Source organism: Carassius gibelio, chromosome B7 (assembly GCF_023724105.1).
Source record: "Carassius gibelio isolate Cgi1373 ecotype wild population from Czech Republic chromosome B7, carGib1.2-hapl.c, whole genome shotgun sequence".
Taxonomy (NCBI): Eukaryota; Metazoa; Chordata; class Actinopteri; order Cypriniformes; family Cyprinidae; genus Carassius; species Carassius gibelio.
In genome coordinates this window covers 5,101,310-5,116,186 of record NC_068402.1, presented here as the reverse complement: position 1 = coordinate 5,116,186, position 14,877 = coordinate 5,101,310, and the positions used below count along the sequence as shown (strand labels likewise).

Sequence of the window (14,877 nt, the reverse complement as noted above, 5' to 3'; positions counted from 1 at the left end):
ACTTCTTTGCTCATTCGCTCCCCATCTCATTTCCATTGTGCTTGCGTTACCTTGTGATCGTTGATAGCTCTGTGAAGTCTGTTGTTTTTCAGTTTGATCTCCTGCCATTCTTTCCCTGTGTCTTTTTCTCCTATGTTCTTCTCCTCTCAGTATGAGTCCAAAAGCCTTTCCGTCTTGATTCAGACAAAGTACGAGTTTTGGCACAGCCGATTAACGCAAAAGCTTTGCACTAAATCAACACGTGGCAAACACGCTCAATGCTCACGTCATTATTTCCCCCAACCACAGAATTTCCGAACATGGGCGGCAGCTGCAACTTGTTGAAAACGGCAGGATTGTTTGGATTGTTCCTGCAAACAATGGCGGGCTCCTTCAGGTTAATGAGGCCAGGAAGCAGCTTTGTGCAAGGAGAAATTTGTATTCAAGAGAGAGAGATGGTTTCAATAATATCACACTCATTCAGTCCAAACACATACTACTGGCCCCTGCCAAGGTGCCCCTTCAAAATCTCATCTCCTGCTCTCCATGGACCCAGCATGACTTTCCCTCTCACATCCGGCGAGGAGGAGAAATATGACATTGCGTTTCTCAGCACAGAGCCAATTAAACATGTATGATTGGTTGAAGTCTCCAAGGCAGATTTATCAAAAATTTAGCACATTTTAATATTTGCTAATTAGATTTTCTTTTACGTTTTACTCTGGCACAACGGAGAGAGAGAATGGGCGTCATCAAACCTCTCAACACCAATGCTCTCCTGAATGCATTCTGCTCTAGCGACGCACTTCATCATGTTCTAAATGCTTCAGTAAATCAGACTTTACACAAATATTGACTGGAGATCCCCAATGGATCTTCACATGCTGCTTAATGGCTCATCTTAATGCTGAATTGTGTAAATGTCTGGTTTTTGTAATTGCCGGAGATGCAAGTGTGTGATTTAGCCGGTGTGTTTGATGGTATCCATTATAAACGCTGACAGATGTAAACAGTAGCACCTATAAACATATCACAGAGGCCTCTGGGGCAGATAACGAGCCCTGCTGGTGTCTGTGTGAGTGTGTTCCTGTGAGCGTTGTGTGTTGCCATCTTGAGATGAATGAGGCGCTTTTCAAAAGATCAAATCTCTCGTAAATCAAAGCTGTCGCAAGTGCGCGTGGATCGTGGGAGTCCGGGCTTGTGAGCGGAGCTGGGTCCGAGCCAGAACTCACATTCTGCTCAGAAAAGAGACCTACTGACCCGCTGAGCTCCCAACTGTGAAACCACATTAATAGCACATTGTGAGAAACATGCTCACTTCGCTAACTTTCTGGCCAATAGGAATCCATTGAGCTTGGGGGAAACCTAACCATATGCATCTTTGTGCTTGTGTGTGTGGTCTTATCTTTGTCTTCATGTATATAGTCTTATTTGTACGTATATGTATGTGCAGGTCCATTTGGCAGCAGTGTAGCCCCAGATTCTGCACTGCAGCAGGTATCAGAGCTGCGTGCCCAGTTGGAGGCTCTTAAGGAAGAGCAGCAGAACATACGTTATGGTCTCAACATCTTTAATATTGAACAACCAGCCTCTAAAGACATCCTCACTCTTGAGAAGGTGCCTATTCACTGCTGTTACAGTACACTGTAAAAACACTTCTGGTTCACTATCGGCTGACGTTTAGATTGTGTTTGTGTGTGTGTGTGTGTGTTTGTAGGATATGAATTACCTGCAGCAGGTATGGGAGATCGCCCAGCAGTGGAAGGCTCTTTGGGACGAGTGGAAGGGGGGTCACTTGGCCTCTCTGCAGACCGAGGCCATGGATAACACCGCTCAGACCATGTTCAAAAGACTCCACACACTCAGCAGAGACTTCAAGGCAAGCCAGCACAACACACTCTACATCTCTGGTGTTAACTTAACTTAAGTCAGTTCCATGGCCAAACTCACATTTATGGGAGTTTCCAATGAACGATGTTGGTCTTCTGAATAGTACAGATTTTATTGTTTAAGCTATGTCAATTACATAAATATGTGCCAAAATATAACACTAAAATAATACATAAATAATAAACATAAAAATATATAAATACAAAAAAAAAATATTTTAAAAGTTCAAAAGATTTGGGCCAGTAGAATTGAAAGTTTCCACAAAAATATCCAGCAGTTTTCAACACTGATAATAAAAAATACTTTTCTGAAGGATCAGTTGAGAATGAGTAATGGCTGCCAAAAACACAACTGTCATCTCAGCAATAAATTACATTTGAAAATGTATTAAAATAGAAAACGTTATTTTAGAATGTAATAACATTTCAAAATATTAATGTTTTTATTATATTTGTGATCTAAATACAGCTTTGGTGAGCGTATCAGATCTATTTAATAGCTTAAAAAAGGTTACTAACATCAAATATTTAAATGGTACTGTATATTGTAATGTTTTTACACTTTTTGATTTGCTAATGTACCTGGAAGTGATGCACGTTTCAGCTTCACATTTGATGTTTTCAGCACAGACTCTTATTTCTTTCCAGGTGTGGTATTATGTACAGGTATAATATATAAAAACAATAAAAATACAATTTATTAATATACACTTTTAATTTGAAATTTAATTAAGCACCACAGTTAACAGGTTGAATACTATGACCTTCACACAAAAAAATCTAGCAGCCATCAGGACCCACTTAACCGCTATCAGTGATGTCTCAGTCTCTCACTCATCGTCTACTGTACTCACACACAGACTGATGCTACTTCATTAGGGTCCAGCAGAGACTCTCATTTCTTCTTTTCTCTTTGTAACTGTGATAAAAGCCCTTTTGTGTAGCTAATTACCCTTTAATGCTAATTTAGCTTCTCTTCTCACCAGCTTCTCATTATCCTGACATTTAGCTTTAAGCAGATTAGAAACACCTGCTTGATTCAGACCCTTTGGGTGCTTTTCTACTGACAGGAGATCATTCCATCACAACACAGCACGCAGCTTGCACTGGGATCCTGACTTTTACAATGTACTGTACTGTTAAGTTGACTTACAATGTGTCTGTGTGTTCTTTCAGGACAAGCACTGGGAGGTTGTGGACTTCACCAAGAACAGGATCATGCAGTTTAAGAAAATCATACCACTGATCATAGACCTCAGAAATCCAGCCATGAGAGAAAGGTGGGGGTCTTCCTCACACATACACACACACGCGAATCAGTGTCCTCAGTATAATGAAGTGTCACTCTCACACTAATCCTCCTTATCAAGAGTGGTTCCTGACAAAACGACACTGTCGTCTTTCATGTTGTCAATCTCTCTTTGTAACCTCTCTCTGTTCGGGATATTGCCCTCTGTAGCTTGTGACCTGAGGTGTGCTGGTTGATAATCATCAGCAGCAGAGGATTGGTGCCGATTGCTGTTCTAGGATCAGCTGTAATCCCACACCTTGACAGCCAGCTCTCAGTTACAGCTTGTCACCTCTGTCCTTTCTGTCACGCAAGAGCGTTTGTGCACTCTGATGCCATCCCTGCCGAGAGAAACGTGACGTTTTTTCGCTCTTCGTTTTTCTTCTGCCCTGTCATTCGCACCCAAAGCCATCTGATTGGATCTTGCATTCCCAAAACAACAGCCCATCGGCCCCAATCAGACGTGCTAGAACGGCCCTGGTGGAGACGGCAGAGACAGGTCCCACGTTCCCCTGATGACAGCCGGTTAATCACACTGATGTAACCCTCTGAAAGATCCCTGTTAGCGTCTCCCGCTGGCCAGTGCAGCACATCAGGGAAGCAGATGAAAATAAACAGAGCTCCAGCCTCAGAAGTCCACGACCAACAGAACGGGAGACAAGAGGAGCCAAAGAAAAACAGGCACCCGTAGAAGAGATCGCGTCCCAGAATGCTCGGGCCTGATCTCAGAGGGGCGAGTCATTGGCAGGATGTTTTTTTTTGAAATAGCGGTGTTGTGTGTTGGTGTGGATCAGATGTACTGACGGTCTCTGTGGATTTCTTTGAGAGAAGACAACAAGCTGTGCATCATGGCTGCGGGATCTCTCACGGGAGAAATCAATCCTTGCGCTGTCGTCGCCCGTCACACCTGGTTATTAGGACAAAATCTGACCGTCAACATGACCAGTCTCTTGTAACAGAAGAGCGCAGTCGACTGTTTTTCTTCAGCTCTTGAAATACTCCAAATAACACACATTCTTTTGTTTCATAACTTTAATAATGAATTACAAACATAATTTCTCCTAATGGCCTAAACAATAGCTCTCAAAACCTATTGGGCTGAATAATCATCCATCAATATATAAACATTTGAATGAACTTTTTCTGACATATGCAATATTTTTCAGTATTATATATGTGTTCTAATATATATAAGAATGTATTTAGATTTTTTTTTAAAATACTTTTCTTCCATGTATTTATCTTTTATTTCAGCACAGTGTATTCTGGCTTTGCCTTTGCTATAAAGGTTTCATGCAACTTTAGAATTTGGACGAATTCTAGGAGGAAGCATAATTAAGTAGCTTCCTTTTGGAAAAGGCTTTATCTCCGAAACTGAGTCTATGTTGTCTTAAAATTAGGTTTTGGAATAGATCAAATGGCTTTGATCAATGGGTTTTCCACCCTGTTTGAGCTCAGATTCATGTGTTAATGTCAAAGGATCTTGGCCAGTCAGATTTTGTCTTCAAAAGATGTTGTGGATCTGTTTATTTTAGACATTGGGACCAAATAAGGCAAGAAGTGCAGCAGACATTTGACCCAAGCAGTGCAGACTTCACTCTGGAGAAGATTGTGGCTTTGGGTCTGGACCACCATGCAGAGCAGATCAGTGACATATCAGGAGCGGCCAGCAAAGAGCTCTCCATAGAACAGGTATGATATCCTCCTCAGAACTCTCTTTTTCTCATTTGGGTTCATTTATTTCCTTTTGTCACTAAAAGCTTGAAAAGATTCTTTAGTTAAAGATTTTACAGAAAACAGTTTATAAGAAACATTCTTTTCTGAAACGAAAGTGCATCAAACAACCAGTTTTCTCATTGGTTTTGCCACTGTGTATGGTTTATTCGAAATGAACAATGTCCTTTTTATTAGTTGTTAGGTTCTTCAGATCTATGTTTTGGACTCTGAGTTTTTTTTAAAGCAAAAGATACATCAAACTGTCCCTGATCCTTTGAAGTAGTATTTGAAAATGTACAGAAACTTTCACTTAAAACATTATGGAAACCTAAAAACCAAAATAAGTTGACCTCATAGGGAAAAAAATAAATGTATAAAAAGTATATCATATGATTCAGATAGTATGAGGCTGTAAAACTCCTTTCGATTCTAACTTGAACCTTTATTTTTAGGAGTGTCTTCCCTTTTCGCTTTTGTTTCTATTTCTTTTTGCTCTGTGTAGGACTGTAAGTTCATCAAGGTTCAATTCTCTCTGCTCCTCTCGCAGTGCATAAGCTCCTGAGAGGTTCAGTATGTTAAAGAGAAAAGGAAAATTACCGTCAGGAGAATTATGGTCAGAGGTCAGGTTTAGAAGGTCAAAGATGATATCCTCAGGGTGACATCCGGTCGTCAGACTGAACCCAGCAGAGAATCACAGCAGAGATCTCCAGTCTAAGAGTCTGGCAGAAGGGCAGATTTTCATTGGTCAGCTGTTTGAATGTAAAGGCAGTGGTGTTTATGAGTACAAAGTTATCAAACTGCTTTAGGGTTACACTACAGTCAGATTTTTAATTACTTTAAAGCTGTTTCACACATTGCATTTGTGGCATTACAGGCCATTTTTTTGGTTCCCATTTGGCGCCCACACTACAGCATTTCAGCACATGAGCAGCAATAAAAGTAGCACTTTAATGCCAAGCTTTGTTTCGCTGCATGTCATTTATGATTTCTGTCTCCGAGTAAAACATTAAAAAGGTAAGTGAAATATTCACAATGTGAAATAACTCACCATTATGACATATTTTTACAGTTTCAAGTTTAAAAATCACATAGAGTGAATTAAAATCACAATCTAAAGATATCAAGTCACAGTCAACTTTTCTACACTACTGCTCTGATGCTTGAGTTTTTTTTAAAGAAATGTATACTTTTATTTTGCAAAAGAGCAGTAAATGAAAACACTTTTTACAAAATAATAAAACTATATATATCCACCAAATTAAGCATGCATATGTATAAATTACATTCAAAAATATATTCAGATATTAAAGTTATAATAATATTTCACATTTCACACTTTAATTTTGTAACTTTTAACACATTCATTTTTTATATTTTTACAATTTTGATCAAATAAATACAGCCTTGATGATCATTACTTTTTTCAGAAGCATTTAAAAAAGCTTAGCAGCTTCTGAACTGTAGTGTATTTATTTGTTTTGTTCTCTGATGCCTAAACAGGCTTCTACAAAACTCATCAGAAACAAATGCTGAACGTGTACTGTAAAATGTTTATTAAAACTATATATTTTTTGTAATATTGGCTTTTATGAAGCAACATAATACTGAGAGTAGAATAAGTCCCCCATTGCTTGAAAAACATCTCCATGTCAGCTGATGCAAAGTCACAAAGAGCGCTTTTTATTCAGTAAAGATTGACTGAATCCAGACGCTTTAAGCTGTTTATAGCTATGCTTTGGGATCTGGGTAAAGCATTTGGATATAAATGTCATTCCACATCCTCATGTAAATTAGATTTCATGGATATCAAGTTTGTAATAATTCTCAATGGCCCACTTCCGATATCCATTATATTATTTGTATTAATTTATGGCTGTTATTGGAAGAAATATGCAATGTAGTAAACCAGCAGTTACTTTATTTTCTGTATAGAGCTGCTACACAGCAGAAATGCCTTTGGTGTAAAAGCACAAGCTACACAGACGCAGGATGTGTGAAACAGGCCTATGAGTTGACTGGTTTATAGTCCTATTTTAGACTTGAAAAGGAAAATTTCCTGGACTGTGTTCAGTAATAGTGCAGTACAGTATGAGCGCAGTGCTGCTGGAGGCGTCTGTCCCCAGGCTGCAGTCACAGGTCATGTGTGCCGGCCACAGGGGAAATGAGCCTTGCGCTTAATTTCCTTCAGCGCAGCCTTTACTGCCCCTGCAGAGGAGCGCTGCCCTGTCCAACTGTCAGACTGTGGGAGGCTCTACTCCTCCCCTCTCCCCTCTGTCCTACTTTCTTCCTCTCTTTCTTCTCGATTTCGACCCAGGGAGATTCCCAGACGTTCTGCTCTGTGCTCGCAGAGGTTACAACAACACAGCTTTGGTTCGAGAGCGGCAATGGGAGAGCAAACCCTCATAACCCCCAAAGCACAGAGCGGTTCACCTAGAAGTCACTCGCAGAGAGAGAAGAAGAAGAGAAAGAGTGTAAACGAGAAGCATCGTTGCACATATGGTGTTTCTGGAAAGACCCTGTCTCTGACTTTTATTTTAGGGGCACTTTGCAAGAGTCCATGATTAATCAAAATTCCTTGCCACTAGTCGCCTAACATCTTCACAACATAGGTGGCTCCCTTTTTAGCTTTTTGCAGACAAAAATGGTTCATTGTCTATTGCTAATAGTATAGCAATGTATGATTTACAGCTCATACAGAAGTTACTTTTTAACCAAACAGCTTTATTTTGACTTTAATACAAATCCTGCCTAAAAAGGCAGCTCACATTTTGAGAAAACAACTCTGCTTTTGAGAAACAGCCGATAAATGTGACCCTGGACCACAAAACCAGTCATAAGTAGCACAGGTATATTTGTATATTTGTTGCAATAGCCAAAAATACATTGTATGGGTCAAAAAGATTGTGTTCCATGAATATATTCTGTAGATTTCCTAGCATAAGTATCAAAACTTCATTTTTTGATTAGTAATCAATTGAATGTTTGAATGATGTCCAAAAATGCTGTTTAGGTAGGCTGCTTGCTAGGTTTTAAAATATATACATGAGAAGTGTCATTGGCACATGTCTGGCTTTTCTAGATGACTCCATCTATGAGGTTTATTGTGGGGGCCCCAATCAATGTTCTTCTCCTGACACTAGCCGTCTAACATCCCCACGAGACCAATGGCTGCCCTTCCAGCTCTAATCCAATGTGGGGTTCAGTGCTGAGGTCGAATGCATTTTGGAAAGATTAGTGCTAACATTAAAAAGCCTAATGCTGACCTCTGATTTACAGACACTGGAAGGCATCACGAAGACATGGGAGGAAACGGCCCTGGACATCACACCCTACAAAGACAAAGGTTATCACAAATTGAGGTGAGGATCCAGAGGTTCCAGAAGGTCAAACGTCAAAAGCTTGCAGAGTTGCTCAATAAGCAGAATCTTAAAAAGATGATAATGATGATTCAGCTTCCTAAGGAGGCAGAGATTCACTGCAAGTCCCTGGCCTGAGGGCCTATTCACACAGCAGTTGATGCAACTAAACAAGAAAGTATTTTATTCTATTTTATTTCCATTTGCCGCATAATTCCCTTCAGAAAAAGAAAACATCATAACAAAGTGGGAAAGAAAATCATAGTGAATGTCTGAAACACTTTGTCTTCCCTAGCAGCTTGCTACAGCCTACAGCTTCCACCAGCAGATTTTCCATCCTAATAAGAGAGTTGTCCTAATTGACTTTGCCTAATTGATATATTGGATTTTTTTTTTATTGAGACGTAATTGTGCCTTAACTTTCATGCTTGTCCAGTTGAGAGGTAATTGCTGAAGGTTTTTTTTTTTTTTTCGTGGCACATTCCCTGTCCACCTAGGGACTGTTAGTGGCTTCATCTATGGTGTTACAGCACCGTAATATGAATATATTAGTGCCAAAAACAAGCCATAGCCTAAAAAACACCATTCCTCAACATGATGGAATGCCCTGCTGCAGGGGAGAACCGCCACGCGTGAGGAGCCAGTAACTCCACATTATCATATTACTCTGTATGACACAGAACGAACTAGCAAATGAGACAAAACACTGGCTGTGTTTTAAAACCTAGTCAGCTGCCTTCTGCCTACTGGACAGAAATTTGAACATTACAGGCATATTTAAATGCTCTTATCAGATTTAATGCACCTATGATTTGGAAAAATACGGTTTAGATAAGCAGCTCACTAGGTTTTGAAAGACAGCCAGTGTTCGAATGGACCTTTGATATCCCAAAATTCTGGCTAGTTGTGTAGCTCAGTAGGTTTTGAAACACATCCACTGTTTAAATGTACCCCAAAAACGCTGTCTAGTTGGGCAGTTCACCAGGGTGTGAATCACAGAGCCCCTGGCCGGACAGCATCGCTCTCTCTGAGTCCGGTTCAAATCCGCGTTTGACAGCAAGCCATGTTTTCTACACGGACTAAATGGCTTATCAATGCCAGGGCACCTTGAGCTCCGACACAAAGATAATTACGATCAATCTGATTAGAGAGCAGGACTCAGAATGGCTGCTTTAAAGGGTTAGTTCACCCAAAAATGAAAATTAGGCTGTGCTTTACTCACCCCACAGGCATTTTATGTGTATATGACTTTCTTCTATCGTTGCAGTCATCGTATGTTGCAGCGCTTCAGTCCAAAAGAAGTGAAATGTAATAATCACTTGAATCTAGCTTGCGTCACCAGTTGTAAACGGAAGCAGTTCCAGGCTGATGACGTATGAGGTCAGCCCTCCCCACCGGAGCAGTGTGAGGCACTTTTTTTATGGATGGAAGCTCATTTCTTTTGGACTGAAGCACTGCAACAATCTGACTGCAACAATAGAGCTTGGAATAGCAAGGATAATTTTTTTATATAACGCCATCATATACACCTAGGATGCCTCGTGGGATGAGTAAAACACAGCTAAGTCATTTTTGTGTGAACTAACCCTTTAAGCCTTCTGGGCAAACAAGCCGTGGGTCCAATAACGGACATAAACTGTCTATGAATTAATAAATACTAGTGGGAAAAGTCATTCTTGTGTTTAGATGAGCTCAAATGATGCTGTTGCTCTTTTGGATTTGATTGAGACCGTTCGGGAGTTTCACAAAGTGTTTAGTGCTCACAATTATACAAACGAGCTGTGAGCAGATAAGAACTGGAGAGGGTGCTTTGTGCATATGGCAGCCGCACAAAAGCTCTAATCTAATAGAATCATTTGTACAAGCAGCCCCCTTCCCAAGGGCTGAAAGTTTTCTGAAAATGCCTTCGGGCCCGTTCGTATTTAACTGAAAGCAGTGTGTGTGTGTCTGTGCGCGTGTATCAGCGGGTTTATGTGCGAGTTGCGTGAATGAATCGGAAAACGGGTCAAAAGCATTGTTTAGGAAATTCTTTAGCTATTTGTCTGTTTTGATGTTAGCGCAGTTTCATAGTGTTAGCTTGTTTTTTTTATACGTCTCTACCGAGACTTCTCATATAGATGTTTGTGTGCTTGTGTAATTTTGCATCAATACTGTTTGTGAAAGTTTACCTCTGGGGACAAATTTGTCTATTCTCATGTGAATTAGCTCATAATTCACACACAACCATATGTACAGACCAAAAGTTTGGAAACATTATTTTTAATGCTTTGTAGCACGTACGAAGTTTCTTCTGCTAATCAAGCATGCATTTATTTGATGAAAAATACAGAAAAAAATTGAATATTGTGATATATTATTACAATTTAAAAGAATTGTTTTTAATTTTATTATACTTTAAATTATCTTTTGTTTCTGTGATGTAAGGCTGAATTTTTAAGATCATTACTCCAGCCTTCAGTGTCGTAGATGTATGTACTGTGCAGACTCTGGTCCCAAATCAGCACAATTTGACGTGCCCTTTTGGGACGTTGATGGCTTCACTTTTCTTCAATGGAAGAGAGTGAAGGAGGGTCGTCCATCTTTTTTTACAGTCTACGGTTTTGAACAAATCGGGTAAATCGATGTTTCAAAGGTCCATTCAATAAAGAGAGCCGTTTACTGAATTCCTAAATGAGTCAGCCCTTTGAAGGAATCAAAGGATTGAATCAATGGTTCATAAAGACATTTACCCCACCTACTGGCAGTTTAAAAGGGGGGGGGGGGGGACTTTAAAAGTATAGTTCACCCAAAAATTTTAACTTGTCATCGTTTACTCAAACCTGAATGACTAACTTTATTTTGTGGAAGATAAAAGATGGTATTGTGAAGACTGTGGGTAATAAAGCTGTTTTGGTTACCAATGACTTCCATTGGATAAAAATGTTTTGGTTTCTCAAATTATCTTCCTTTATGTTCCATAGTTTATTTTAGGTCATTGTAGCCTAAACTTTTATCTATAATTAATTTTGTTGAATCAAATGACATATTTCTTTCTTAAGCTACTATTTGAAATGTCTACTTAATACTTTCTCGTTTAACACAAAAATAGCTTTAAATAATCTTTTGAGGATGTTTTTTCAGCTAAATTTAATTTGTGATCAATTAATGAACACATCATGTAATAAAATGTGACAAGTAAATGTAAAGTAAATGTGTTTGTACTTAGCTGCAGTTTTGGGGCAAAATTGTTCCTAAATCTGACAAAACCTTCCTGTGGAGACATTCTCAATTGGAAAATCAATGCATAAATAAAGCAAACACCAAAATAAATATATTTATCAATTAAAATGTATACATATATTTTGGGGCTTAAATTAGCCATTAATTTTTGTCTGTGGTTTCCATTAAGATATTGATCTTCTTGTACTCGTGTCCTTCATAGTCTTGTTTTTTATTTAGATCAAATTAAAGGGGGGGTGAAATGCAATTTCATGCATACTGAGTTTTTTACACTGTTAAAGAGTTGGATTCCCATGCTAAACATGGACAAAGTTTCAAAAATTAAGTTGTACATTTGAAGGAGTATTTCTGTTCCCAAAATACTCCTTCCGGTTTGTCACAAGTTTCGAAAAGTTTTTTTCGAGTATGGCTCTGTGTGACGTTAGATGGAGCGGAATTTCCTTATATGGGTCCTGAGGCACGTCTGCCGGAAGAGCGCGCGATCCCGTATAGTAGAGCACTGAGAGCACAGACATTCACTGATCAGAGCGAGAGTGAAATGTCACAAAAGAAGTGTGTTTTTGGTTGCCAGGGCAAGACAACCCTACACAGATTACAACAAAAAAAAAAACATTAAGGGACCAGTGGACAGAGTTTATTTTTAAAGAGCATCAACGGAGTTGTGCAAGTGTTTTTGTTTGTTCCCTGAATTTCGAAGATGCTTGTTTTACAAACAAGGCCCAGTTTGACGCCGGATTTGCGTATCATTTATTTCTTAAGGATAATGAACGAAACGAAAAAGAGGTCACGATCGTGTGTTGGAACCGCAGGCGGTGAGTAAAACTGCTTCAAATATCTCTGCCTCCTTGTTAGTGCATCCCATCCCATGCCGGAGACCCGGGTTTGAGCCCCGCTCGGAGCAAGTCATTGCTGCTGCTGCTCTCGTTCAGTTTCAGCCTCGGGATCTGATTCTGGATCATAAATAAACGGCTGAATCTGAATGTTAGCCATGGTTTGTTTTGGATGATGGTTTTTTTTTTTTCTCATGGTAATGTCACAACTTCCAAACGCTCTCAACTCAAAAGCCTACTGGCGCTCGTGATTCTTTAGCCCCGCCCACACGTCACGCCTCCAGTTGGTCGTGTTTTTCCAAAAAAAATCGGCACAGACTATTTTTCTCTTATAAATATAATAAAACTAAAGACTTTTTGGAGTTATGAAGGATGCAGTACTACTCTATAGGTACTCAATATTAACAGGATATTGAGTGAAAACGAGCATTTCACCCCCCCTTTAAATACCCCATACATTCCCATACTGCCTAAAAAGTGTGTGTGGGTTTGGTTGGAAACGTGACTGTGTGTATGTTTTGTAACGCACTAATACACCGAGTCATAAAGACTGCAGCTCTCTATGCTGTAAGCTGTCATATGCATCAGTTTTTTCACACCCACCTGTGAGAGAGAGACCGAGATAGAGAATCACAGGGGGTGGTGTCTTGCTGTCAGGTGGCATAGGGAGAAAAAAGCAAGTGAACAGATATATAGAGGAAGAGGGGGAAGATTCTTATTGCATATTTCTAGAAACTTAGATCCTGCAGAACAGAGAAAGGACGTGGTCTCTCTCTCTCTTTAGCACACATACCTGCTGGTATTATTCGTCCCCGTCAGTGCTGCAACAAAAGTGGACATATGCTTTATCTTTATTTCTCCCTCTCTCACTCATCATTGATCACTCTATTTCTTCTTCTGTTTTTTTTTTGTCGGTGGGATGTATGCCATATCAAAAAATACTGTGTGTTTAGTATTCAGTGGTGGGGTTGTATACAGGGGACAGAATCAATTCCAAATTACTCAGGCTCTCAATAACGGACAGCCCCGTCCGCAAGGAGAAAAGATGATTAATGATGATAGTATTCATGATAGAAGCTGAAGTGTTCACACACAAATGGAGCTGTGTGTGTGTGTTAATGGTCCTGCAGTGAAGAGGCTTTCTGTTTGCTGCCGTGTACTTATAATTGAGCGTTTCCACACATTTAGCAGGACGGAGTGCAAATCACCTGTAATTACCACCTACAGCCCCGCATTGTACGTGCTACAAACACAGCCATTGTATAAACCCTGCGTTAAGCATCTCTTTGCCTGCTCTGCAGTTGCACTAGTGACAGTTCTGCAGAATAATGTGGTAAAACCATCCGGCACCGAAGGTTCGACTGACCGATGTACTCCCCCAGCAGTCATGACTGGTCTTTAATGACGCAGGACAAAACGTGTATGCAAACACTTTTAGCATATGCTAGTTTCTGTAATTAAATTAGATGCATACACTTTCCTTACCAACACTGTATTTCATTTACAGCTTGCTACAATGCACATTTTTGTCCTGACGTGCATATGCTGCTGTTTGGACGCACACACACAGCTGCAGATGAACGTCCCAGCCTAGTTTTGCTGATGACTGGCTATTTTGAGAGGTCATGTCCTCCTCTATGTGTTTTTCTGTTAGCACAGTATGAGTTTGTTAGTGTGTGTGCGAATTTGTGTGATTTAGTACCTATAGGCTGTTCAAAATGTAGTGAGATGCCTACATAGACAGCATTTTTAGACATTAGTTGCTTAAAGTTGGCACTTTACTTGGTAAGCTGATTGAGTGTATTCTATAGGCATAGAGCAAAGCTTCACATTCTAACTCACACATGGTCACTTTCTCTTAATGATCAGCATTCATTGCTTTATAATGGCTCTAGGGCTATGACTGTGACTCATTGGGCAAGGGTTGTACAACACTGCCACCTAGTGTGTGTGCATATGTGTGTGTGTGTGTGTTTATATGTGCTTGTGTTCGTATACACGTGTATGATGTGTGCATGTGTGTGAGATAAAGGAAGCAGGAATGCCCTGACCATCTGCTGCACATTAGAAAGGGACCCTCAGCCCAATTCAATTAACATCCACAAGCCCCCTGATTGGGCTCAGAGAGAAAGAGAGAGATGGGAAGAGAGATAAAGGCCATTGCAGGAGTTACTACCCTGCAGTAAATATGAGTTTCAGCATTGTCTGATGAACTCACCGTATGACAGCGGGGCCAATGGAAAATTCATTGATCACACACACACACACACACACACTCACCCAAACAGTAGACTTATTCAAAGAGGTTATGGAATTGTGTTTGCTATGAAACAGAGGGCGAGATAAAGAAATACACTTGATCTGTGGAGATGTTTGAAATCTTAATAATAATAATAATAATTAATAATAGAGATACTAAAGGAATGTTTAGTTGGTAATTATCTTTATTTATCCTTTTTGCTTGTTTTTCATTTACCGAAGTCATCTAAGTCTGACAGAATAAAAAAAAAAGTGCCTTATTTAATTTTTGTTTTGTTTTGTATATAACATTTTAACTTTTTTTAAAGCAGGTAAAAGTATTTTGAAACTTTGGATTAGTC

General features: G+C 39.7%; 1 protein-coding gene across 1 annotated transcript in view; it reads left to right on the top strand.

The window, feature by feature from the left end:
- dnah2 (dynein, axonemal, heavy chain 2) overlaps positions 1-14,877 on the top strand; it is a 130,388-nt gene that overhangs the window by 45,886 nt on the left and 69,625 nt on the right. Inside the window, exons 24-28 of the mRNA XM_052562068.1 lie at positions 1,433-1,596; positions 1,697-1,858; positions 3,045-3,148; positions 4,692-4,848; positions 8,149-8,231. Coding sequence (XP_052418028.1) covers positions 1,433-1,596; positions 1,697-1,858; positions 3,045-3,148; positions 4,692-4,848; positions 8,149-8,231 — 670 coding nt within the window. The remainder of the gene's footprint in view (positions 1-1,432; positions 1,597-1,696; positions 1,859-3,044; positions 3,149-4,691; positions 4,849-8,148; positions 8,232-14,877) is intronic.